Source organism: Diabrotica virgifera, chromosome 3, assembly GCF_917563875.1.
Source record: "Diabrotica virgifera virgifera chromosome 3, PGI_DIABVI_V3a".
In the NCBI taxonomy this organism is placed as follows: domain Eukaryota; kingdom Metazoa; phylum Arthropoda; class Insecta; order Coleoptera; family Chrysomelidae; genus Diabrotica; species Diabrotica virgifera.
In genome coordinates this window covers 246,269,630-246,297,601 of record NC_065445.1, presented here as the reverse complement: position 1 = coordinate 246,297,601, position 27,972 = coordinate 246,269,630, and the positions used below count along the sequence as shown (strand labels likewise).

The following is a 27,972-nucleotide window of genomic DNA, read 5'->3' as shown; positions in this document are numbered from 1 at the left end:
TGCATTTAAATTTTTCAAGAATAGGTACTTATTAGTTTTCTCAGGATTCGAAAAAAATGAATGCATTTAAAACACGTTGGCGCAAAATTTTGCGCCACCGTCCTTGAGTAAAACCTAATAATAAAAATGCTAGTTAGATGTATTTTTTTATTCAATTACTTAAATATTCATATCATGTATTTCCGCTTTTTCTCCTTTCAACAGGTCTCTCCTAAAGGTCGTACAATTAATTCAGTTATCTGAAAAGAAAAAAAAATATTTAAACTAAATAGTAGAACTAAAGTTTTGTATCGATGATTTACTTGATAAAAGTTAAAAGTTATTTATTCAATCAATAGCCGTATTTAATCAATAAAGTTTAATGTCTAAGTGAATATTAGAGAGAATATTATTTGAAATTATAGAATTGGAGAGAATAGCATTTGTAAAATTAGAAAATCTACGGTTTCGTTTTGATTTAAATCTGTCTCCTGCCATCCCTCGATAGTACTATTTCTAGGTCTACCCGTTGTCAAGGAGGCTCTGCAGAAGAAAAATTCACACCAACACGTCCGTAGTTCTCGGTACAAAAATAAAACTATTTATACCGTAGTATGGTTAGAACGCCCTCTAACGCGGAATAAGTAAAAATGAATGTCGAATGTCGAATAGCATTTATTGAGCAATTAAATAACCAAGAGTTGATACGATTATTCTCACCTATTTTGCAATATTTATAATGTGAAAACTTTGAACTATCCGTCTGTCTATCCGTCCGTAAACACAACTTCTCAACTATAAAATCAGATATAATGACAAAGCAGGTGTCTAGTAAGAGCTTAAAACCCAAAGATGTTTTAAAGGTGATCGATTTGACCTAGGACATTCGGTTCCATATTTGCAACCGGAATTACTGTTTTGAAATCGCGAAATAGTACAAGCGCTGTATTATTCGACGCGCCTTAGCAAGATAAGAATAAATATTTACTTCCGGTTAAAAAGTTGTAACCAAAAGTGACATATTACAGTCGCAGAAATAGTACATGGAATAAAAAGAATAAATGATAATGGAACTACCATAATCCTTCAAAACTATGATACCAACAATGATCTGAAAGTAAATCTTAGTCAAAAATATCAAAAAAATAACTATAAGAACATAGTTATCTATTATGGAAGAACTATAAGAAGCTTCAGTAACATGAATTGAACAATAAAACCCGAAAAAGAAGAAAGGACCAGGCAACACTCCTTATGGAAAAGTGGTTTTTAACGAAAGTTCGGTCAATGATAGATCTCAGTGCGTAGATTAAAAAGTCCATGGAACCTAGGTCTCAAAAACTAAGTATTATTCTGAAGCTACAGCCTTCTGAAGTTATTGGATTCGGATTCGGGGGCTCAGTGCACGTCAAGCGCACTAAATTACACTCAAGTGAACGAAAATATTTATTATTAAAAGAAGAGAGACTCATTTTCTTCTTCTTCATGCATATTCGCGTGTTGCATATGAATTCGTGGTCAAAAATAGATGCATCTTATGTTAGTCTTCAGAAAACCTGCGAAAAGTTCTCAGAAACTGAAGAAGTGCGAAAGAAAATAACGTGCTGCTAGAGCGACATAAGAATTATCATATTTTCATGGATGCTTCACACTTATCCAATACCAGCATAGCTGGAGTTCCGCTTTATATTTAGATATCCAACTAAACAGTGGCAGATCTAAGGGGAGGATAGGGAAAGTTTGAATACAATATGAACCTACTTATATACACTCCTGGCAAAAAAACGGGACACCTTTTCCCGTAAATCATTTTAGTGATTTTTTTAATATGTTATAGCCTTATTCTCTAAGAATATGGATGTAGTAATAGTGTTGCTGAACAGGTAAATGTCATTGTATACTGGGTGTAACAATAATACTGTGTTTTTTCCTGAAAGTTCGTAACACCCTGTGGAATATTCTAGCATTTAAAAAATATTGAAATTAAAACTCAGTTGTAGCCCTAGCCTCTCTTAACATTCTGCTTTTTGACTCATGCACTTATGTTGGATAATGAAAAAGTTAGGTACTTTGACAAGTAGCCATGTTCTTCATCAATATAGGGTGTATCTAAATAAGTGCGACAAACTTTACGGGGTAATTCTGCATGAAAAAATAATGACCCGAGATACCGGGTGTTGAATTTTTTCTTACACACTGACGATTTATTTATTGCTCTAAAACCGGTTGAGATATGCAAATAAAATTTGGTGGGTTTTAAGAGGCAGTATATTCACCATTGGCGTGCATACGGGTCATATTACCCGGTCATATTACCTGTATGCACGCCAATGGCGAATATAAAATTTTTAGTTGTATGTCAAAAAATGTGAAATAACTACCTCTTAAAACCTACCAAAGTTCATTTGCATATCTCAACCGGTTTTAGAGCAATAAATAAATCGTCAGTTTGTAAGAAAAAATTCAACATCCCGTATCTCGGAAACGAAGCATTTGCGGACATATGTTTATAACAGTGGCGGCCGGTCAGGGTCGGCAGGGTCGGCAGTGCCGACCCACGCATTTATAAATATTATAGATTTTTTTAATATTCAATTTAATTAGAGTTTATGTCATTTTTTGTATCTGTGAAATAAAAAAAAACTGTCAGATAATACAGACTAAATTTTATTCATGGTTTTTAAAAGGATTCGACCAGTCCGAGCGTTAAGTGATCCCTGCGCATAATAATAAGAATAAGAGACTTTTCAATTTTCAAACACTGAATGATCCGGGAAATTCATCTGACTGTTCGGCTAGCCGACCCCTGCTCCTCCGTAGCTTGAAGATTTACACGTTAAACTTAACGAAAAATACAAGTCGATGAGCAACCAAACATATATGTATTTCTCCGTAGGCATTAAGCGGCAGGTACGGCCAGCGGATATTTAAATCTGCCGGTTTCATTTGGAAGCATCGGCAGAAATTATAAAAAATAATCAAGCCGTTTTACGTCGTTTAATTGATATTGTAATTTTTTTAAGTTGTTAGGAATTATCATTTATTTATAGATATATAATATCGTATAATCGTTATATCATATAATTATAGATAACTAATAAAATTGTTTAAGAAATACGATTTGGATTTTCTAATGTACTTTCTGATTCTAAGATATTTAGCGGCATGTCTAAAACAGTACAGAATGAACTAATATAATTAATTAGTTACATTTTGAATAACGTTATTGGATCTGAGATTCAGAAAACCATTTGCTTTTCGCTAGAAGTAGATGAAACTTCTGATTATCATGTCATTTACAATAATTATCAATTGTTGTCCGATACGCGTTACGTGGTAATATTTATGAGAGGTTTTAAGGTTTTACAGACGTGAGTAAAAGCTATAAGGCAGAATATGTTTTTGGTGTTTTAAAGAACAGATTAAAATTTTTTGATATCAAAAATAAATTGGTAGGGCAAACTGGGGCAAACTTATGACGGCGCTGCCGTGATGTTTGGTGAATTGAACGGTCTCCAGGTAAAAGTTAAAACTATTGCATCACAAGCTTTATTTGCTCAGTGTCATGGGAATAGAATGAATTTAGTTTTGCAGGATACGTGTAAAAAAATTAAGAATATCGTCTTTTCTTGCCAGTTTAGCTCGCCCAAACGGACTACTGTTTTAGAACAATTTGTTTAGAAAAAAAAAATGCAAACAGTTTGTCAGGCGCGATGAAATTTTAAACCTCGGTCAGTTTCCACTGTAGCAGATTTTCGTGAACAGCCTTTGGAAGTTTTTTAAATTTATTATCGAAGGCGACGATTTTGAAAGTTGTGATGTGATATCTTGATCCGTGAAGCAATCGGTTTGAAAACTTTCTTAAATGATTACTCTTTTAATACTCTTTTAAATATTTTTAAGAAAGTGTTTGCTCAAACCGATTTGATATTCGTTGTTGTTTAAAATCAGTCAACTAACATTATTTATTTCAAAGATAGAATAAGAAAACTGGTGCAAAATCTCAAAGATTTTCGTAATGATAGCAGTTTTCAATATATACACAGTGACGTTTTGGGTTCGCTTGATATTTACGAACCACCCCAAAAAAGACAGGCATGATACATATCTCGAAAAACGAGTATATCTTGAAATTTTGGATACCTACTATGTATTATGCAAATAGATACTCGTTTTTCGAATTTAGAAGATTTGCAAATTTTTGACCTCTTTGGCGATTCAAAATTTAAAATTTACCTTCGCCAAAGAACTTTCAAGATATTTTTTATTACAAATTACTTAAAAATTACGCTGATCCAAATATTTTCAGAAAGTTAGATAAGTTACAAACTATGTGTAATTTTATATAGTAAGTACTGCAATTCATTACAACAAACTGATCATCAATTCTCTTATTACCACCAATTTCTGCTTTAAATGAACGGAATTTCTCTTGCCTCAAAAGAATCAAAACATATTGTCGAAACACCATGAAAAAGAGTATGTCAAAGTAAACCAAACAAAAACATCTCCTATGATGATTTAAGCCTTTTAATTAGATGGTATGCCTATATGAGGAGACAAAAAGACCTTGCCGACCCTGTCTCTAAGGCCACGAGCCGCCACTGGTTTATAAAGCAAACTGTCATTATTTTTTCATACAGAATTAACCCTTAAAGTTTGTCGCACTTATTTAGAAACACCCTGTATTGATGAAGAACATGGCTAGTTGTCAAAGTACCTAACTTTTTTATTATCCAACATAAGTGAATGAGTCAAAAAGCAAAATGTTAAGAAAGGCTAAGGCTACAATTGAGTTTTAAACTTAATATTTTTTAAATGCTAGAATATTCCACAGGGTGTTACGAACTTTCAGGAAAAAACACAGTATTATTGTTACACCAATGTTATACAATGACATTTACATGTTCAGCAACACTATTACTACATCCATATTCTTAGACAATAAAACTATAACATATTAAAAAAATCACTAAAATCGGACAACAGGCTTAGGAGATTCGAAACATTAAAAATGACCCATTTTGAAGGTGTCCCGTTTTTTTGGCCAGGAGTGTAGTATGTATATACATATTTCCAAAAAAATACTTATTATGTTTATCAATGTAATATGTAATTATATTATATTATATGAAAACATGATGATTATTATCTGGGTCTAGCAGCACATTTTCTAACAATTTTTCCAGTTTTCTGAGAACTTTTCGGGGGTTTTCTGAAGACTAAAATACGATGCATCTATTTTTGACCACGAATTCATATGCAACACGCGAATATGCATGAAGAAGAAGAAAATGAGTATCTCTTCTTTCAGTAATAACTATTTTCGTTCACTTGACCCCGAAAAGGGGGGGGGGTATGGTTTGAAATATTTAATTTTTTTTTATTATTTCAAATAAAAGTGCATACTTTCAAGAATACTCTCTGAAAATTTCAAAATAATCGGAGTAAAATTAAATTACCAGAGATACAGGGTGTTGAATATCCCTACCTTCGACTCGCGTTGCCGAGACATCGCGCCAGCACGCTTGAGCGTAGTGAGAAACGTTAAACAACTGTTCGCCGTCTCTTTTGTAGATTACTCCGCAATTCAAAAAACATATTTCAATGTTCATCACTTTACGATTTGGTAGACAAATAAGAAGATGAATTAGTTCAGAGAAATAAGGGGAAAAAATATCGTGTTGGTGACACAACCCCCTCCAGGCCGAAACCAAATTTTTCGAGTAATATGGTCATCTACAATAATAACCTATATGTTTCCTGCAGCCGATTTTGATGATATACATAGTTATAAACAAATGAAGATCAAAAAACGGTAAATTTTCGCTTTTTTCGTTTATTACTAAAAAATTGGGCATTTTAAACAAATTTGAGAGTAATAAACTCATAAACCGTATAAAAAACTTCAATATGGCGTTCGCTGAATATGTCTCTCCTTATTGGTTGCTTAGAAAATTGCCAAATAAATCATAAATTTTGAGTTTTTATAAATATTCATAACTTATGTAAAAATTAACTTAGAACCTTCTTATTACACGGAATGCTGAGACTTATGGTGCTTAAATCATAACCTAAATTTCAAAGCAATTGGTCAAATAGTTTAAAAGTTATTTAATTTGTTTATCCAAAATTAATTTTTTTTGCAACACTGTAAGTCAGAAAATGATGAAGTTACAGTAATATTTTGGATAGTTTTTGAAAGAAGAAAATTTACAGTATTTATTTAATTTAAAAAAAATGACAAAAAATAATTATAAATATTGCAAAATAATTTTGCAAAAACATGTGAATTAAAAAAATGGGGGGGCTAACTTTGTCCCTAAATGTCCTAGAACAGTTGTTTTTCTTTCTAAATGTGTATAAAAATTCTGTCTTTCTAAATGTGAAAAAATAATTTTTCTACGGGTAACTGTTAAAAAGTTATTCTAATTTTTTATAAGTAAGCAAAAAATCGACATGTTTTTGCAAAATAATTTTACACTGTTTAAAATTATTTTTTGTCATTTATTTTTAATTAAGGTAATAGTATAAATGTTCTTCTTTCATAAACTGTCTGAAGTATTATTGTAACCTTGTAATTTTCTGACTTATAGTGTTGCAAAAAAATAAATTTGGGATAAACAAATTAAATAACTTTTAAACTATTTGACCAATTGCTCTGAAATTTAAAATATAATTTAAGTACAAGAAGTCTCGGCATTCCGTGTAATAAGAAGATTCTAAGTTAATTTTTACCTAAGTTATGAATATTTATAAAAACTCAAAATTTATGATTTATTTTGAAATTTTCTAAGCAACCAATAAGGATGGACATATTCAGCGAATGCCATATTGAAATTTTTTATACGATTTATGAATTTCTTACTCTCAAATTTGTTTAAAGTGCTTAACTTTTTGGTAATAGACGAAAAAAGCGATAATTTACCGTTTTCCGATCTTCATTTGTTTATAACTATGTATATCATCAAAATCGGCTGCAGGAAACATATAGGTTAATAATATAGATGTCCATACTACTCAAAAAATTTGGTTTCGGCCTGGAGGGGGATGTGTCACGAGGAAACTCTTATTTCTCTGGACTAAATATGCAGTTGTCAAAACTTTAAACGCATTTTTCTCAAAACTGCTTTTTCAAATGCGGTGGACATTGTAACTGAAAAACTACTTGACCGATCTAAATGAAAATTTTGCATAGATTTTCTTTAGACATTTCGTGAGGTAACAACGTCGAGATATTTTTCGTTTTGGGCTTATTTTTTGTTCAACAATATTAAATCTGTTGGCTTTCACAAAATTTTTATCAAAAATTTCGTATTTTTGACTTCTGAGTGATACCAAAAAATCAAAAATCATTAAAAATAAAAAATCTCGACGTTGTTACCTCGTAAAACTCATAAGCTAATTAAATCTTTTTGAATTTTTTGTTTCGTATGATCCAGTGATGAGTTCTGATGTCCACCGCAAAATCCATTTTTTTTAGCTGCCTGCCAAAATTTGTCGCCAATGGCTTATTTTTCAATATTTTGGATTGAATTTTTTCTTAAATATTCTTTGAATTGTACTTAATATGTTTATTTAATTTAAAAATAAAATAATCCTACCATAGCTTCGAAAAAAATTCACAAAAATGTGCTTGATATGGTTTCAAACCATACCCCCCACCCCCATGCATAAACTTAACATAAACCAGAACCTGAATTCAATAATTTCAGAAGGCTGTAGCTTCAGAATAATAGTTTTTCACACCTAGGTCCCCTGGACTTTTTTAATCTATGCACTTAGAACTATCATTGATCGAACTTTTGTTAAATGGGGCGACTTTTCCATAAGGAGTGTTGCGGGGTCCTTTAATACCTAGAGTGTTGCGGGGTCCGTAGCAGTAAACAAAGCAACCTAAATTAAATATATGAATATCAATTTGGTAATAGTACCTGCACTGTGGGTGGTGTAGATATGACAAAGACAACTGTTTCAGCAATATTTTTCGGTTCCAGCAATGCCACGTCATTATCACCTTGAGAAAATTCTTGTATCTTCTCTCTAACGTTATCTGCCATGGGTGTGTTAGTGAGACCCGGACTTAAAGTCTTAAACAAATGAAAAATAAGTCGAAATGTGTTCAAATGAAAACGTGATATAATGTAATGATAATACATACATCTATTAAAAATTTTTGATTTTCACTCCGTAAATCGTTTTCACACATACCAGCAAACGAATGGGAAAGAGACTTGACGAAACTGTTTAAAGAAAAGGAAAATAATATCTAATCAACACAATAACGCACCTAAATCAAAACACGAAATACAAATCAGATTTCAGAAAGTAGAGATAGCCATAAATTCACTCAAAAATAGAAAGTCACCAGGACTAGACGAAATAATCAACGAACTTCTAAAACATTGAGGAGAAAGTATAACCCTAGAGATGACAAAACTTATACAAAAACCAATATTGCACTGCAAGATACCAGATGCATGGAGAAACACCATAATGGTACCAATGTTCAAGAAAGGAGACAAAGAATACTCCAACAATTATAGAAGTATCAATCTACTGAACACCGCACTTAAGCTAACCACAAAATTCCAACCTGAAACACGCTGAAAGTCCTCCGTTTAAATATTTGAAATTTCGACCCAGTTTACAGTTGTACACTTTCGCTACACCCTGTATATTGAGTCGGAGAAGCGCAGTTTCAAATCGCTTTTCCGCATTGGTGTGAGTTTGTTATTTTGTTCGTTCCCACAACATTACGAATTTTATTTCTTTATCCGTTCCTTGAAGTAATACGCATTTAAGAAACGGAATATTTTTCAATAAACCCTTGAATTGTTGTAGTTTGCAAGGTAAAGAGATTCCACGTTAAGTAAAGACTCAGAGTAAAAAGGTTTTTATGATATTTACAGTTTTGGTTTGTCGGTTATATGTTTCGTCGGTATCCAAATATCTACATAGAGGAAGAATCCCTGCAGTGTTGTATTTGCAAGATAAAGGCTTTTATGGCATTTGCAGACTAGAGCCATAAAGGTTTATGATATTTACAGACAAGAAATACATTGAATGTTTGTATCGGGACCGGAAGGCTCAACCTAAAATAAGCCGATGTCTTTAGTAATATTGGTTCTCAAAACTAACTGTAATATTGTATGAGTCATCGCATTTCGTGTAAACTCGAGGGATTTTGTTATTGCGAAGTTTAAGTAATTGTAATTGGTTGAAGGTAAAACCATCATGGCGTTCGAGGGATGTCTTAAGAGTTTTTCTGACCATTTGATTGGTAGAGAAATATCTGGTATGGTTCCTATTGGTCTAAGTAGGAAGTCACCTTTTTTTGGGAGAGGAACCCAAGTTTGAGAAGGATCGAGTTAGCGGTCCTAGAAATCAGTTCCGTATAGGCTATCATCATGTTCAGTGGAGTTCCGTAGAAGTCACCATCAAGTGAAGTTGAGCAGTTGAGTTCCACCAGGGCCACCATCGAGTTGAGTTTAGTTTTGGTTCCCTTAGGGCCATCGTCATGGAGTTGAGTTCCATTGGGCTGATTCTAGCCCGGTGAATGTGATGGTGTATCGTGAACCTCGGCGATTTTCCCGCTGTTTCTAAGCAAATCGTCGTTTCATTTTATACCAATTTTGGTATCCACTAATTTCATTTAAGCAGTCAGAATAAGAAGTAGGAGAGAAGAGTTTAAATTTTCTCATTGCTATGTTTAACAGTGCAGTTAAAACATGTAGTATGCTCACATATTTTATTTTGGTCAAAGTTAATGAACTTTCAATAATCATGTTCGAGTCTAACTAAATAATTTTATTCGAGTAAAAGTAAATTTGATCCAGTTTAACGAACTTTTAAACTATTTATCTTCAAGTGAAAGCTGAATTTTTCTATAATAATGTTTGTTTATAAACAATGTACTGTTTACTGTTTGCTGTTTGCTGTAATTAACGACAGTGAAGTAAGTGTTTCGCGAGTGCAATAGCGCCTTTGACTTTCCAATCAAGCTACGAGGAAGAAGCCAGGACACTAATTGTTAAGGTATAATTTTTATATTTGTAAAACTGTTCGTTTCATCTTTGATTAATTGGTAATCTGGTCTCTAATTATAACAGAGAGATCAGAGATTAATTTTTTTTAATAAATAATGTTTGATTTTCAACCTATAATTTATTATTTCTTTCCTTCTCTCTTGAATCGTAAGAACGATAAAAATTGACTGAGTATAGAATTCTGAATAAATAAGGTAAGTGACGTTATAACATTTTGTATATTATGTATATCATTTTATTTGACTATGTTTCTTTGTTTTATTTTAATTTATCTTTCTTTGTTTTATTTCTATTTTTTTGTATAAAGTTTGGTTTCCCTTAGGTAACCAATGGCGCCCAATATTTTATTTTTTGTATTTTTCTTTATTTTTTATTTCACATCCTTATTTCGATTTTTCTATCTTTCTAATTTTTCTAAGCTAATAAGAGTATATCATAACATCTATTAAAGAATCCACTCCCTAAAATCTCTGAGACAGTAGCAACCGAGGTACTTAATAAATTATGTAGCACGAATTTTGTCGAATTCTTAAATAGTCATGTTTCATAAAACAACAGGGGCTATCTTTTGTCTTACATTAAAATGGCCCCATATGACTTCCATTCTTAATCGTCTTTCATCAAATGGCTTCCATGCGTGGGGCTGTTTCATAAAATTAATCGTGCCACAAACCAACAAAATCAATAAACTAACAACTCTATCAGATGAACAACAAGGATTCAGATAAGGAAGATCCTACGTAGACGAGACGTTTTATTTGTACTAAGGCAAATCACAGAAAAAGCAATCGAGTACAATAAACCAGCATATCTATGTTTTATAGACCTGACAAAGGCTTTCGATCACATCCAAGTGAAACACGTCTTACATATACTGTATAGAAGAAACATACCAATCAATATTATACAAATCATCGAAAACGTCTACTTCCATAATTGAATACAGGCAAAGATAAATGGAAAACTAACACAGTATATACCAGTACAAAGCGGAGTCAGACAAGGTGACTCGTTAAGCCCACTGCTCTTTAATATAATACTGAACGAAATATTAGAAGCAGTGCGTAAAGGTCATGTTTACAGAATGGGGAACAAAGAAATCCAAATATTAATCGTATGAATCGCATTAATCGCCGAGACAGAAGACGATCTCCAAAGATTAACACATCTTCAATATTCAATACAACAGCCAAGAAATACAATATGATAATATCAGCAAAAAAACCAAACGTATCACATCTAAAAACCCACTACGATGTAAAATCAAAATTGATAGGAAAATAATGAAACAGGAAGCAAGGTTTAGATATCTGGGAATAGATATAACTAGTTACGAAGATGTTGAAGAAGAAGTAGGTACGACAACAAAGCTTCATCATCCAGCCTCAAAAGTCCACTGCTGAACATAGGCCTCCTCCCCTCGTTTCCAACCCCATCTATCCTGCGCCGCCCTCATCCAGTTTTTATTTACTTTTCTCAAGTCGTCAGTCCATCTTGTAGGCGGTCGACCGACGCTTCTCTTGTCTTCTCTTGGCCTCCATTCCAGTAACCTCTTCGTCCATCGCCCATCTGTCATTCTGGCTACGTGTCCTGCCCATCTCCACTTCAACCTGGCTATCCTCTCGATGACGTCAGTCACCTTTGTTCTTCTCCTGATTTCTTCGTTTCTGATTTTGTCTCGCAGAGTTATTCCTAACATTGACCGCTCCATTCTTCTCTGCGTGACTCTTAGTTTGGTAGCCGAGGCTTTAGTTAAGGTAAGTGTTTCTGATCCGTACGTCAAGACTGGGAGGACGCACTGATCGAATACCTTTCTCTTTAGACATGTGGGTAACTCACTTTTAAAAGTTTCTCTCAGTTTTCCAAATGCTGCCCACCCAAGACCGATTCTTCTCTTCAGCTCATGAGTCTGGTTATCCCTGCCAATCGTAATTTCATGTCCCAGGTATTTATATCTATCTACGAGTTCTATTTCCTTCCCACCAATACTGATGTTCTGGTTGGGTACCAAATTTGTCATTATTTTTGTTTTTGAGATGTTTATATTTAAACCTACATTTTCTGTAGCTACAACGAGTTCTTGTACCATCTCTCTTGCCATACCTAGATCCTCAGCCACTATGACTATATCATCGGCGAAACGTAAGTTGTTTAGGTATTCTCCATCTATTTTTATTCCCTTTGTCATCCAATCCAAACTCTTGAAAGCATGTTCTAAGACCGTATTAAAAAGTTTAGGTGACATTGGGTCTCCTTGTCTAACCCCCCGTTCTATTTTTATGCGATTACTGTTAGTATGTAATTTGACAGTGGTTGTTGCCTGTAAGTATATTTTGTGTAATAATTTTGTATACCTATAATCTAGCCTGCATTCTTTAAGCGCCTGTAATATTTTGCTAAGTTCAACTATGTCAAAGGCTTTATGAAAAACGATAAAAACTAGAACTAGGGGTTTATTGTATTCCACTACTTTCTTTATCAGGGTTTTTATACTTTGTAGATGGTCATTTGTTCCGTAATTTTTTCGGAATCCTGCCTGTTCTCTTGGTTGATAAGTCTCTAATTTTCTTTCCATTCTCTTAACAAAGCTTAAAAGCAAGTAAATCGGCGGGATCTCTTAATGACACAATCTGATAGAACAAACACCTAAGACAAGATACAAAAGCAAGAATCTATAAAGCAGCAATTAGACCTATATTGACATACACGGCGGAGACAGGACCTGACACATCTAAAACGAGACGACTACTAGAAACAACAGAGATGAAAATACTTCGACAAAAATCAGGGAAAGTCTATTGGATAGGGAGAGAAGCGAAAACATAAGAAGAGCATGCAATGTAGAAGATATGTATAAACAGGAGTGGAACGAACACATAAGTAGAATGGCAGAGGATAGGATAGTAGGAATAGCACGAGATAAGTCACCAAATAGACGAAGAAGTATTTACAGATCAAGAAAACGATAGTGCGATAATTTAAACCAATTTAGGAGGCTAATATTGAAGAAGAAACAGGCTTTAAAGCCTATATACAAGATGGAAGAAGAAGAAGAAACCGTTCTCAAAAAGATTCTGTTTAAAAAATTCTGGGAAGAGGTATAACCTTGTTTTATTGCGTGTCTTTTTAAAAACTGACATACTTGTAACCGAGAAATATAAGAAAAAGGTCGAAGCCACGGAAATGGATGCCATCAGAAGATCGATGAGAATATGAAGAGCCGAAAGAATAAGGAATGAAGTAATAAAACAACAAATGGGTGTAGAGGGCACTATAGTTGAGGATATTGAAAGAAAACAGCTCATATGGTATGGGCATGTGAGCCGAATGAGGGACGAAAGATTGCCAAAAAAAACTATGATGTGGCAACACCCAGAGAAGAAAAAACGAGGACGACCACCACAGAGCTGGAATCTGGGAGTTAGGAAAGCGATTAGCGCTCGAAATCTAAATGAAGACCTAACTCAGGACAGAATACAGTGGCGTTTGGGAGTCGGACAACGTCGTAAGACGTTATAAAACCGAATATATATATATATATATATATATATATATATATATATATATATATATATATATATATATATATATATATATATACTTGACCTAAATCTTAAAGGCCACAGCAAATTTTTTCAAATTTTTTACATAGATGTGTGTTTGTTTATTGTGTGTTGAATATGTATTGTGTATGAAAAATATGTTAACTTACTGTGACTTTAATCCTCTTCTCTAAATGTGCTAATTCGTTTCTGAGCATCTCGGCAATAACTCTATTGGCATGTTTGCTGGCAGGATACATATTAGCGTTTTGAAAGGTAGGTATTGTATGACCCAAAAAACTGTTTATGTTTATAATGTGTCCATCGATGTTGTTTTCTTTCATAGATTTTAGCGCTTCTCGTGTAGCAATACATAGTCCGATAACATTGACTTGAAAGATCTCTGTCCAATTTTTGGTATCACTTTCACTTATAAGACCTACAATAATTATTAATTCAATTTTTAGAAATATGCACATATACGACATTATACAGGGTGATTGATTAGTAAGGTAAAGCTCAATAGATCCGCTATAGTAATAGATAGCAATAAAAATTAATAACAAAAATTTTAGCCACCTTTGAGCTTCACATTACAAAATTATTTAGAATGTTACAGGGTGTTCGATAACACAGTGGCAAACCAAACTTATGTTTTTTAAATGGAAAACCTTATATTTTATTTTAAATTCAAAATCCTGTTAACTTCTCCATCACAAGAATATAAAGGTTTGTTATGTTATACAGGGTATTTACAAAGTTATAACCAATTTTATATGAAAATCGTAACAAGTTCAACTCCCTGTATAAATAAAAATAAGCAAAACAGCAATGGTTTATTAATGCCATATTTTTTACGTATTGTCAAAATTTTCAAGAATTATTGATATTGCTAATTTTCTTTGAATCAAATACAGGGTGAGTCAAAACGCAAGTACATTATTTTCTCAGTAATTTTAAATGGAACACCCTGTATTTTATATCATTATTGAAAAGTAACATTACCGTACTTTAATTTTTAGGTAACATTCTCTTCGTCCAAATTTATTAGTTTTCGAGATATCTTCATTTTTCAATGAACCACTAGCGTGGCTACCCAAATCACCAGAATTTAATAAACTGGACTGATTTTTTTGGGGTTACGTTAATAATGAAGTTTATAAAATACCTCCTACAACAAGGGATGAGATGAAAAATAGAATACAAAGTGTATTTCGATGTGTCAATTTACAAATGCTTGGTAGAGTAAGTAACTCATTGATTGATCGTTTTTAGGCGTGCATAAATGTGTTATAGTCGGTTCGCTAAACTCAGACACAACTAGCGAGTGATTTTAGTAGGTAATTTTTTTTGTTTTTGGCCAATTTTTTCAAAATTGGCAAAATTACTAACTATTTAGTAATTATTAACTATTTAGTAATTATTTTTTTTGCCAATTTTACCAAATTGGAAAAATTACTTAATAAAATCTCTAGCCAATTGTGTCTGAGTTTAGCGAAACGACTATAGGAAGTAATTTTGAACACCTTATGTAATTAAATATTAAAAATATTTGATTAAAAGTAGCTTCTAAATTTTTCAAACATGTTTTTTTTGCAAAATGTATTACTGATAAATTATTTTTTGTTCTTTATTTGTTACATTGTTACATTTACATACAAAAGTAGTGTTTAATAATTGTCTTCAAAAAATGTTGTATTTTGTGTTTGTGTGTTTTTTTGTAAAATTTATTTCTAATTTTATTTGTTACATTTACATAAAAAAGTAGTTTTTAATTGTTTCAAAAATGTTGCATGTTGTGGTTGTGTTCTTTGTTTGTAAAATGTATTACTAATAAATTATTTTTATTTCTTTATTTGCTACATTGTTACATTAATTACCGGATTGATAATTGCAATCGTCAATTGTCAATTCAGTCATGGCTTACTTAAAATTTAAATAAATTTAGACACCTAAAATAATTTGCTCGGAAAAATTAAAATATCTCGAAAACTAATAAATTTTGACATAGGGAATGTTACATAAAAATTAAAGTACGGTAATGTTATTTTTTAATAATGATATAAAATACATGGTGTTTCATTTAACATTACTGAGAAAATAATATACTTGCTTTTTGACTCTGTATTTGATATAATGAAAATTAGCAATGTAAATAATTCTTGAAAATTTTTACAATAAATAAAAAATATGGCATTAACAAACCATTGCTGTTGTGCTTATTTTTATTTATACTGGGAGTTGAACTTGTTATGATTTTCATACAAAATTAGTTATAACTTTGTAAATACCCTGTATAACATAACAAACCTTTATATTTTTGTGATGGAGAAGTTAAGAGGATTTCGAATATAAAATAAAATATAGGGTGTTCTATTTAAAAAAAAACATACGTTTGGTCTGATAATAATAAAGAGAATTATGAATGAGCGGAAGAAGAAAGAAGAAAGACAAAAAAAAAAGAAAAAAAAGGAAAGAAAGAAAAATACAATACTTGGGCCATGTGATGAGAGGATAAATATATGAACTACTTTAAATCATATTGAAAGGTAAAGTACAGGACAAAATATCAGTAGGAAGACGCCAGAACTCTTGGCTGAAGGACCTGAGAAGATGGTTTGCCGCTCACCCGCAGAAATTTTTCGTGCAGCACTTTCCAAAGTTACAGATGCCATTTGGATCGCCAACCTTCGAAAGGAGAGGGCATAATAAGGTTGTTTTTAATGACAGTCTTAACTTTTAACATTAATATAGACTACATAAAATATAAAATACTTGCCTAAGTTTGCAACAGCAGCGTTATTAATCAATACGTGTATAGGACCCACGTTGTGCCTTATCCATGCGAACGCCATTAAAATCGCATCTTCCTTTGATACATCGGTTTGAAAAATATATAATTTTCCTCCTTTTTTCGATGAAAGTGATTCTGCCAATGAATGAAGTTTTTGTTTACTTCTTGCAAGACCTACAACCTATAACATAATATATTTTTATACAAATGGCAAAAATATACAATACAGAGAGAAAGAAAGAGAGATAGAGAGAGAGAGAGAGAGAGAGAGAGAGAGAGAGAGAGAGAGAGAGAGAGAGAGAGAGAGAGAGAGAGAGAGAGAGATAAGTACGCACGAACACGGACGTGGGCACATACTTCTTTTGCTTTTTTTAAAGACATTATTCTGTCTGTTTTTCAATGAGCCTCCAGTAAGTTGCCCTTCCATCGATTTCGTTGGTCTTCTGATCGTCTTCTCATAGTGGAAACGTCTTTCGCCGTCTTTTTCTATATTTTTTAATCTTCTTAATACTTTGTTTGCCTCTCTCGCCTCAAGGTTTATTCCTTTGTTTACCGTCACTTGTTGGTGGTTAATTATCGCCACCTTTAGCAAACAGGGATCATATCAGGGATCATTATCTGCCTATGTTTTCTTCTGAATGTTTTTATTAGTTTGTTCATCTCTTTTCTCTCTTATCATTCTCCATATTTTATTTTCATTTGTACATATATTTTATTTTATATTATTGCACCAACTCTGAATGTTAATTAATAACGGTATAAGTTGTAATGAAAGGTTACGGAAATCACATTTTTGAAGTCCATAAAAGTGTAATTCATAAATACTATTAGTCTATTTGCTATTGAAAAGAGCTTAACTCAGCTTGAGCTAAGCCGATTAGAGGAACTATATAATTTGGTATGACTGACCAAATTATACCTACTTTATTATCTATAAGAGTCAGGGCCCCCGTAAGGGTTACTTGCGCCTGTGTACAAAAAAGGATTTTGGCGCCCCTTAAGGCATTTTGGATCATGTTTTTTTTGTTTATTTTTTTAAGGTAGGCAGGTGCTTGAAATAAACCAAAACACTGAACTTTGGAAGTCATATTAATTTATAATCCATTCACTCAAGGTAAAATACTGTAAAACCTCCGAATTTTAAAGATTGGATTGACATGACATTTGACATACACATAGCTAACATGCCAAAGAAAAAAGTGATATCGTGCCGATGTTTGCTTTTGCCCTGAATGCGAGTTTCACCCCTTCTCGGGGGTGAAAAAATATAGGAATACCTACGCTCAAAAAAGTCCGGAATTGGATAAAATGAATAATTTTAAACAACTTTTGTTCTATAAAGTTTTGTCAATACTTTTTTCAAATTATTTGCGAGTAAATACGTTCATTTTTTAACAAAAAACACGTTTTTTGACAGATTTTCACAAATAACCCGAAAAGTAAGTAATTTATCGAAAAAATTTAGCTTATAAAAAAGTGAAAAAAAATGGTGTAAGTAATGAAGTCTTCAAATCCAGTAGAAGCAGAATTGTAGCTAATAAAAAGGACGTATTTAAAAGAAGCTTTATTTTTGTTTTCTAAGCTTCTTTAACATCAAAACTAAGTAAGTTACGCTCAAAATAATGTTGGTTCCTTTTTTTGTTAAAAAAAAAATCGTTAAAAAATACCCCCTAATTAGCATCCCAAATGAAATTAGTCCACGGGTCAGCTTCCTAGAATTTACTTTACGTATGTATTATTTATATGATCTGAAGTTTCGTCGGTTCTTATTTTTGAAAAGTGTCGTTGAACGGGTTTGAACAAGTCAGTAATCACGAGTGTATGCAAAATTTGAGCGGCCATATCTTAACCAATTTTTATCTTACAGGAAAACAAAAAACCAAAATATTCAGAAAAGCAAAACCTACATTTTTTTACTGTTTGAGATTTTTGGAATCACTAATAATTTTTAAGTTATTCGGAAAAAAGAAATTTTTTCATGATTAAAAAAATTTTACTTTAAAACCAAATTTTTTAAAAAATAAGCACTTTAAACCGATGAAACTTACAGATCACATAAACAATACACAGTATATAAAGTAAATGGTAAAGCGGTAACGATTAATTTCATTTGGAATGCTAATTACGGGGTGATTTTTACGATTTTTTTTTAGCAAAAAAAGGTTGCTGTTGCTTCTTCTTGTTGCTAGAAACTTTTTTTTAATATAAAAAAACGTTTTTTAAAACACTTTAAACAAGTTATAATGAGTTTCCCCCGAAAAGTGCTTAGTTTTTTAGTTATTTCACGTTGAAATATTCGATTTGGAATTTGACGAATAAAAACCTATTTTTCACTAGCTACAACCCTGCTTCTACTAGGTTCGCAGATTCCATATATATATATTTTTTTTCACTTTTTTGTAAGCTGTATTTTTGCTAAGAGAATTTTTTCGAAAAATAATTAGTTTTCCATTTATTTATGAAAGACCGTCTAAAAACGGGGTTTTTTGTTGAAAGATGAACATATTCACTTGCAAATAACTCGAAAACTATCGCAACAGACTTAGTGAAAATCTCTATAGAACAAAAGTTACTTAGAATTAGTAGCGGACTTATTTTTAACGTATGTTTTTTGATCCCGAGATTACCCAAGTATCAACCCCCACAACATCACTGTTTTTCTTGTTAGCTACGTGTATGACAAATTTCATGTCAATATAAGCTGTTCTTTAAAATTCACAGCAAAAACCGTGAGTAAATGGACTATTTGTGGACTAAAATAAGTATCAAAATGAAACAAACAGAATGAATTCATAACAAAATAAATTAAAATGCCTAACTTCTGACATGTTCTCTCAAATGGGAATCGGCAGTATCTGGATGATATACTTATAAAATTTCGTGTGTTTATACTTATTCCTATTTAACTTCTCAACTTTTATTTTAAAATAAATTAATTTTAGTTTTTTTGTTTGTTTGTTTGCTTGTTTTTTTTTTGCAATTTTTGACCCCGGGTTTTGGCGCCCCTAAAGGATTCCGCCCGTGTGCATGGCACACTTTGCACATATGGTAGCGGGGGCCCTGATAAGAGTAAGCCTCTGCCTTAATACTTGCAAAAATATTTATCATGTGGACGATTCACAAAATCTATTTTTCTCTCTAACTCACGTACATATCCATTTCATTTTAGATTTATTTATATCAATTTACGCCGTTATTAATCAAAATTCAGAGTTGCCGCACTAATATGAATTGATTGCAATTTAGAGACAAATCTATTTATATAAATTTTATTGTATTTGAGTGACATGATATTTTATAATTAACTAGTTTTGATGGGAAATAAGCCACAATTTTATTAAAAAAATGAATTTATTAACGTTTCGACGCCCAAATCGGGTGTCGTTGTCAAAATACAAAAAATATTAACGAATTAAACAAAAATGTTGTTGCTTAGTAAAAAAATTCTTCTAATAATTTATTTAACCTGACTCATTTATATCGGCAATTCAGACATATATTATACATTTTAAAGTAGAAGATTTTAGAATGAGATATTGCCAATATTTATGAGTTGCGTTCCTGGGACGACTTTATTGAAATATAGTTCATTCGATTACATGAAATCAACCCCAACTAAAGAAAGAACAAAGAATAGTATTTATAAAATACCTTGTGAATGCGAAAAATTTTATTTAGGTGAAACATCAAGACCATTAAACGTTAGAATAAGTGAACATCAGTCTTATATTAAAAATAGATTTTCTCAATAGATAAATCTCAAATATGTCAATACGCATGGGATAATGAACATAGAGTTCAGTGGAGAGATTCAAGTATAGTCCTGAAAGAAAGAGATAGTGAAAAGAGAAAAATCAAAGAAGCGGCTTTAATTATGCTAAATGAAACCAATTGTGTCGCAAATTCCTCGGTAGAATGCAGTAGGATGTGGTTACCCATACTAAAAGAGGAAGTCAATAGAAAGAAAATACCAGGATTAGTAAGTCAATAACATATCGAGTTAGTACATAATTTATATTTTACTATTGTTTATATATCTACGTATTATTAATATTATGTATAATTTAAAATAACATATGTATAGTCTGTTCGCTAAACTCAGACGCAACTGGCTAGATATTTTAGTCGGTAATTTTGCCAATTTTAGTAAAATTGGCAAAAAATAATTACTAAATAGTTAATAATTACTAAATAGCTAGTAATTTTGCCAATTTTTGCAAAATTGGCAAAAAACAAAAAAAATACGGACTAAAATATCTAGCCAGTTGCGTCTGAGTTTAGCGAACCGACTATACCTACATATTAAGGTCAGAATTTGGTATTTGTTTTGAGAGTAAACTAAAGTAAAACCTAATATTGTACTTACGATGTCGGGATAGTATCACGAGGTTTTTCCTGGGTTTCCCTCGTGATTTACTATGGAATCTCTAGCGCGAGAATTTTACTGTGACCATTGCATGTGGTTGTCTTTTTAAAGACAGATCACATGGTATGCTTCTTTTGTGACGGGTATTCTTGAGTTGGGGTTGATTTTATGTAATAAACTACACAGCCCAACAAAAAAAAATTTGTCTTGCTGCCGAAAAAAAATCAACTGATTTTAGTTAATTCATCTGTGCTGATTCCAAAAATATTCTCGTTCTCATGATCATTTTTCAGTGCGTCATTAATTATGACGTCATATACTGTATTGGCTGTGTCGAGACTTATTTCATGTAATTATTGACGAATCTGACAGATAGATGCCACAATCGTACTTAGCCATAGGTGAAAAGCTTGTGGAATTAGTAATTTAGTAGATTTGATTTTTACACAATATGTTAACATGTAGGTATTTTTTATAAAGGGGAATAGAAATAAAAAGTAAACAATATTGTTAATTAAATTTATAAATATGGAAACATTAAAAAATGACACAAAACTATCCATAAACTGTGTTTTTATCTTCTTCTCTAGGTGCTGTCTCCGCTTCAAAAGTTAGCAATCATCAGAGAGATCTTTATTTCTGAAACAGCGGCTCTAAATAATTCATTGTTATTACATCCAAACCAGTTCCTAAGGTTCTTCGGCCATGAGTTACGTCTCCTTACTATGGATCTTTTTCTTGCATAATGACCTGGAGTATTAGATATACATCTCTCATCACATGTCCCATATATCTCAGTTTTCTTATTTGTTAGTTCTCGTTCCTTATGCGTAAGTCTCATTACCTCCACGTTGGCTATTCTATCTACTCATGAGATATTTAGCACTCTTCGGTACATCTCGAATGTCTCTAGTCTCCTCACGTCAATGACTAACTTTTAACGAACTAAATTCTAAACCAAAACACAAAATAATGCACAAAGACGTTGTGAAACACAAGTGAAGTCGAATTCGAAATTTCAAAATGACAGGTACACAAAATACTAACCTGAATAATAACCGTCACTTGACTCTTTGACACTTCTAAAAAATGGCCAAAATAGACGAAGTTTTCGTCAAATGTTCGTAATACGTGTATTTGATTGGCTAGAAAAAACGCGCATTCTAAATATCAACGAATCAAACGTAGGTTAGGAATAGACATCTTATGTATATAACCATTGTAATGCTGCATTATTTTTGTGTTTAATCACGGAGCTACCGCTTTTTCCGTCTCATCTAACTTAATGCATTAGAGAGAAATCGAAAAACTGTGACGCACTGAAAAATGATCATGAGAACAAGAATACAAACCTTTTCTTTGTATCAGCTCTAATTTTCGAGATATAACATACTTATCAGATACTTAAATATTCTTACATTTCTGTATATTCAACAACTATAATTGCGTTTATAAACAAAATTAAGAAATTCTAAGACAAATGGGCAAATGCACAAAAGGGCCGATTTTGGTGTTCATGTAGGAGATCAAGATAAATCCTGAGCTCCACATGTAGTGTGCAAAACTTGTATTGAAAACTTGCGACAGTGGGCGAAAGGACAACGAAAATGTTTAAATTTGGTTTTCCACTGGTATGGAGGGAACCAAAAAATCATTTTGACGATTTCTATTTCTGTCTTGTGAATATAAAGGGCATTAATCGTAACAAGCGACATACGTGAAAACATATCCTAACCTGGATTCAGCAATAAGACCAATTCCACATCAGCTTGAGCAGATACCCATTCCAATATTTAGCAGTCTACCTATGTTACCAGAGGATAATGCCGAAACGTTATTTGACGAACTGCAGACTAATATATTTGAGGAAGGCGACAGTGATTTTGAAGGGGATTCAACACGTCCTGAGTGCTTACTCAGGAAGAGCTAAGCGATATTATCAGAAATTTGAACCTTCCAAAGGATTCTTCCGAGTTGCTTACTTCCAGACTAAAATAAAAGAATGTTCTTCAACCAGACACCAAAATTACATCCCACCGTAATAGAGATAAAAGATATTTTGCCTTTTTTTCTCAGCAAGATGATATGGTTTTTTAAAGGACTGTTAGAAAAAATGGGTGTATCGGAGTATCCACCAGATCACTGGCGTCTTTTTATCGTCAGTTCCAAACGAAGTTTAAGGTGTGTCCTTCTACATAATGGCAACAAATATGGAAGTGTATCAATTGGGCATTAGAGTGGAATAAATGCTCAACAATTTTAACAAACACGGTTGTCATATGAGTATTAAAATTCATTACCTCCACAGCCACTTAGACCGTTTCCCAGAAAATCTTCACGAACATATCAAAACGATGAAAGAGGGGTATCAGGGAGATGAGGCTATCACATGATGGCGGATTACTGCTGGAGTCTTCAAAGGGACCGTCCTTTTAAAGCCTTTGCAAGAAAATCATATAAAAGGAAGTTTTTAGGTGACACCGAATAACACATTTTTGTTGCGACGCTGCCGGTTAGGTTAGATGAAAAGTTAAGTTTTTTGGCAGATATGTGTGATGATTTTTGTAAGTACATTATTGTACAATAAATATTTTACTTTTTATTCGTATTTGGTTTATTTCATCGGTAGCAGCACTACATATGTAGGTGGTGCTGCGTTAAATTACCCTATATGTTAGAAATGTGATCTGTTGTCCTATTTTCTGAAAACGATCTGATCAGTGGCGGCTCGTCAGAGGAGGCAAGGGAGGCTTAGGCTCCCCATAAATTTTTTACACACTTTACACTGTTTTGTTTATCATGAATCGCGAAAACAACAAGCACTCTCATTATTATACAACGTGTAAATTCCATATTATCACTAAATATCCATACGCACGGAGTATTAGCATTAGAACGCATGGTCGCGTCTCAGTTTTATTATTATTGTAGGCAGGACCCTGGGTTATCCCGAGATGGGACCCGGTCTCCTAACAGTGGCATCTACGGTGCCATTACACGCTGCCAGGAGATATACCAAGGGAGGCAAAGTAGCTTCTCGGCTCCGTTGCGTGGTTGCGTGCGTCTCGGGACAACGAATTTTAGGGTCCTGACTAAAAATAATGAAAAATCTAGAAGTGCGAATTTTTTTATGAAATTTGGTATGTGGGGTTAGTGTTAGAATAATATTTGGAACAACTTGTTCAAATAACTTTTTCCGACATCTGTAACTCAAAGCAAAATATCGGTAAATTATCGTGTTTTAGTAGGCCGCGTTTAGAATTAAAAAAATTCAGTTGAGTATCTTAAAAAATGTGAAGCTTGATCCTGTATGGACTGCAAAAGCTCAAATCTGTATTTATTTTGATATGCATAGGTATCTATTTACAGATATGGAATGGTTAACAAATAAACGACACACACTTTGGTATTAAACTTTTACAATTAGACTAACTATTTTTAAAATGATATGGTATCAGAAATTATGAATTATGATGATATTATGAAATGTAAATAAAAAATGGTCAAAAAATGGGGCCTTAAATTACATTTTTTGGCGCATTTTTTTGCTAGTGCAAATTTGTCTAGATATTTTACAGTTAGGTATAGCCTCCCCTATTGTAAGAATCACGAGCCGCCACTGGATCTGATGGAACAAATCTGGTGGCATTTTTGGATTCAGCAGACCCAAATTACTTAGAAACAGTAAAAAAATTTCCGGCAGCAAACTGTGTGTTTACCAGTGCCATCTTTCAATAAAGTCGTCCCAGGAACGCAACTCATAAATATTGGCAATATTATTTTAAAGTCTTCTACTTTAAAATGTATAATATATGTCTGAATTGCCGATATAAATTAGTCAGATTAAATAAATTATTAGAAGAATTTTTTTAATAAGCAACAACATTTTTGTTTAATTCATTAATATTTTTTAAAATTATGGCTTATTTCCCATCAAAACTAGTTAATTGCAAAAATGGCACAAGAAAATAGCTTCAGAACAACATGATATTTTCGTGCCCAGACATCTCGTAACGCGACAATTCGTAACCGGACAACTGGTAACGGACAACTCGTAACAGCGACAGTTCGTAACGACGACACTTCGTAACGGCGATAGTTCGTAACTATACAAGTTCGTAACGGACAATTCGTAACGTCCAAACTTAATTATTCTGTTTATTTTTGTCAACGTGGATATTAACTACATATTATTACAGGAATAATTGAAATTATCTTTATCAATTTAACGAATCAGTTCCGGGATAAACATCTTAACACATTTTATATTTCGTATTTCAGAATATATTAAAAGTGTTTAAACACAAATAACTATTTACTTATATACTTAGAAACTTTAATTTAACAATATTTTTAAAATCCCTTTATTATCAGTCTTATTGTTCCATAAATTTGTTTATATCTAGACAAAGGGATAATGATGTAATTCGTGAAATTCTTAAGCCGTTTTAATCGTCTTTAGACATTCCAAACTTTCTAAGTAAAGGAAAGGAAAAATTTTTGTAAAGCAAAGATTATAATTACCTTACTTTTTATTGTTCAAACAATTAATAACGAATTAGCGCCTAAATCTCCGAGTACAACTTTTTACTTTAACATGCATATACATATTATAAACTATCAAAAAAGGTTTTATAGAAAAATATAAGATTGTATGATTTTTTTCTAAAACAATGCAAATTTTTGATCTACATTGACTCCCCTATTTAGTGATAATTCAAGATAAAAAATTTAAAAAAAAATTAGTTGTTATACACTAAGCACCAAAATTAACGCACCACCTTAAAAATGGGACATTTTTGATGTCTTGTATTTCCTAAACCTGTTGTCCGAGTTTAGTGATTTTTTTAATATGTTATAGCTTTATTTTTTAAGAATATCGATGTAATAATACTGTTGCTAAACAGATAAGTGTCATTGTATACTGGGTGTAACAATGATAGTGTGTTTTTTCCTCAAAGTTTGGAACACTCTGTGGAATATTCTGGCATATGTAAAATATTGAAATTAAAACTCAACTGTAGCCTTATGCTTTCTTAATATTATGCTTTTTAATTCATTAGCTTATGTTGGATAATAAAAAAGTTAGGTACTTTAACAACTAGCAACGTTCTTCATCAATACAGGGTGTTTCTAAATAAGTGCGGCAAACTTTAAGGAGTAATTCTGCATGAAAAAATAATGACCGTTTGCTTTATAAACATATTGTCCGCAAATGCTTCGTTTCCTGGATACGGGATGTTAAATTTTTTCTTACAAACTGACGATTTATTTATTGCTCTAAAACCGGATAAGATATGCAAATGAAATTTGGTAAGTTTTAAGAGGTAGTTATTGCGCATTTTTTGGCATACAATTAAGAATTTTATATTGACCATTGGCGTGCATACGGGTAATATGACCGGGTGAGATGACCCGTATGCATGCCAATTGTGAATATAAAATTCTTAATTGTATGCCAAAAAATGCGCAATAACTACCTCTTAAAACTTACCAAATTTCATTTGCATATCTCATCCGGTCTTAGAGCAATAAATAAATCGTCAGTTTGTAAGAAAAAATTTAACATCCCGTATCTCGGAAACAAAGCATTTGCGGACATATGTTTATAAAACAAATGGTAATTATTTTTTTATGCAGAATTACCCCTTAAAGTTTGTCGCACTTATTTAAATATACCCTGTATTGATGAAGAACAGGGCTAGTTTGTTAAAGTATTTAACTTTTTTATTATACAACATAAGCTAATGAATCAAAAAGCATAATGTTAGGAAAGTATAAAACTACAGTTGAGTTTTAATTTCAATATTTTATATAGGCCAGAATATTCCACAGGGTGTTCCAAACTTTGAGGAAAAAACACACTATCATTTTTACACCCGCTATACAATGACACTTATCTGTTTAGCAACAGTATTATTACATCGATATTCTTGAAGAATAAAGCTATAAGATGTTAAAAAAATTACTAAAATCGGACAACAGGTTTAGGAAATACAAGACATCAAAAATGTCCCATTTTTAACGTGGTGTGTTAATTTTGGTGCTTAGTGTATTAACAAAAATATATGCAAAAATGTGTATGAAATATATTTAAAAAGAAGTGGTAAGTAGAAAATATGCAAAATGCGTTTTCAAAATATTTAATAGTTTTAAAAGTTTGCATGTAAGTATTTTATTTAAATCTTTGTTTGCGTCTTTAAATACCTTTATTATTATTCTGAAACACGAAATATGAAATGCCCTAAAAATGTTTATCCTGTTACTGATTCGTTAAATTAATAACATAAGTTCATTTATAACTGTAATAACAATAAGTTTCCACGTTCACAAAAATAAAGAGAATAATTAAATTCGGACGTTACGAATTGTCCGGTACGAACTTGTATAGTTACGAACTGTCGCCGTTATGAAGTGTCGCCGTTACGAACTGTCGCTGTTACGAGGTGTCCGTTACCACTTGTCCGGTTACGAACTGTCGCGTTACGAGATGTCATGGAACCGATATTTTATATAAGACATGTGAGGTGTCCTTTCCAGAAAGCATAAATGGTTCCATAATAAGAAGCAGGCTATGGGAAAATCCAAAAAAATATTTTATGAATTATATTGCCACACAAGAAGATGGAAACAAATAATTAAAACTGAATTATTTCAATTGATATGTTATTAAAAAAAAACAATAATAATTGTGCAACTTTGTACCTTCATACCCTCCTCTACGAGGCGTTCAGCAATTGCTTTCCCGATTCCAGAACTAGCACCTGTCACTACTGCCACTTTCCCTACCCATTTATTATCCAGGATAACAACCATTCTCAACGGATTCACAAGCTGGTGTAAATATCTAACCTTCAGTTATATTGCTTTACATTATTCACACCACTTAACATTTTTTCAAATTGTACAGACGTAAATACCTTAAAAAAATTGATGGAGTAATTTTTTTTTAGAAATAATTAAATTAATTATCAAATAGTGTTAAACAAGAAGTGAACTTCTATTATAATGTAAAACGTGAGAGAAATATTCAATAAAAAATTGCGATGAGTAATAAAAAGCTTTATAATTGTAAACTATAGGATGATATTAAAATCATTCCATCTACAATCCGTCTAATATACTTTTAGCATATTTGAGTGCACGAGATGCAAAACTCGCTTATTGCATGTAAAGGCAATTTGAGAAAAGTGCAAAATAGTATACTAAGTATGGAGAACGGTAAGGGTTTTATACCGATCG

At 32.2% G+C, this 27,972-nt stretch overlaps 1 protein-coding gene across 1 annotated transcript; it reads right to left on the bottom strand.

Annotated features, from left to right (window-relative positions):
• Positions 1–132: 132 nt before the first annotated feature.
• LOC114334276 (farnesol dehydrogenase-like) lies at positions 133–27,647 on the bottom strand. The gene is made up of 5 exons (XM_028284317.2): positions 27,436–27,647; positions 16,350–16,545; positions 13,741–14,009; positions 7,914–8,069; positions 133–239 (listed from the first exon to the last, which is right to left on the bottom strand). Exons 1-5 carry the CDS (start codon positions 27,544–27,546, stop codon positions 198–200), a joined length of 774 nt encoding a protein of 257 aa, XP_028140118.2. The 5' UTR covers positions 27,547–27,647; the 3' UTR covers positions 133–197.
• Between the last annotated feature and the right edge of the window lie 325 nt (positions 27,648–27,972).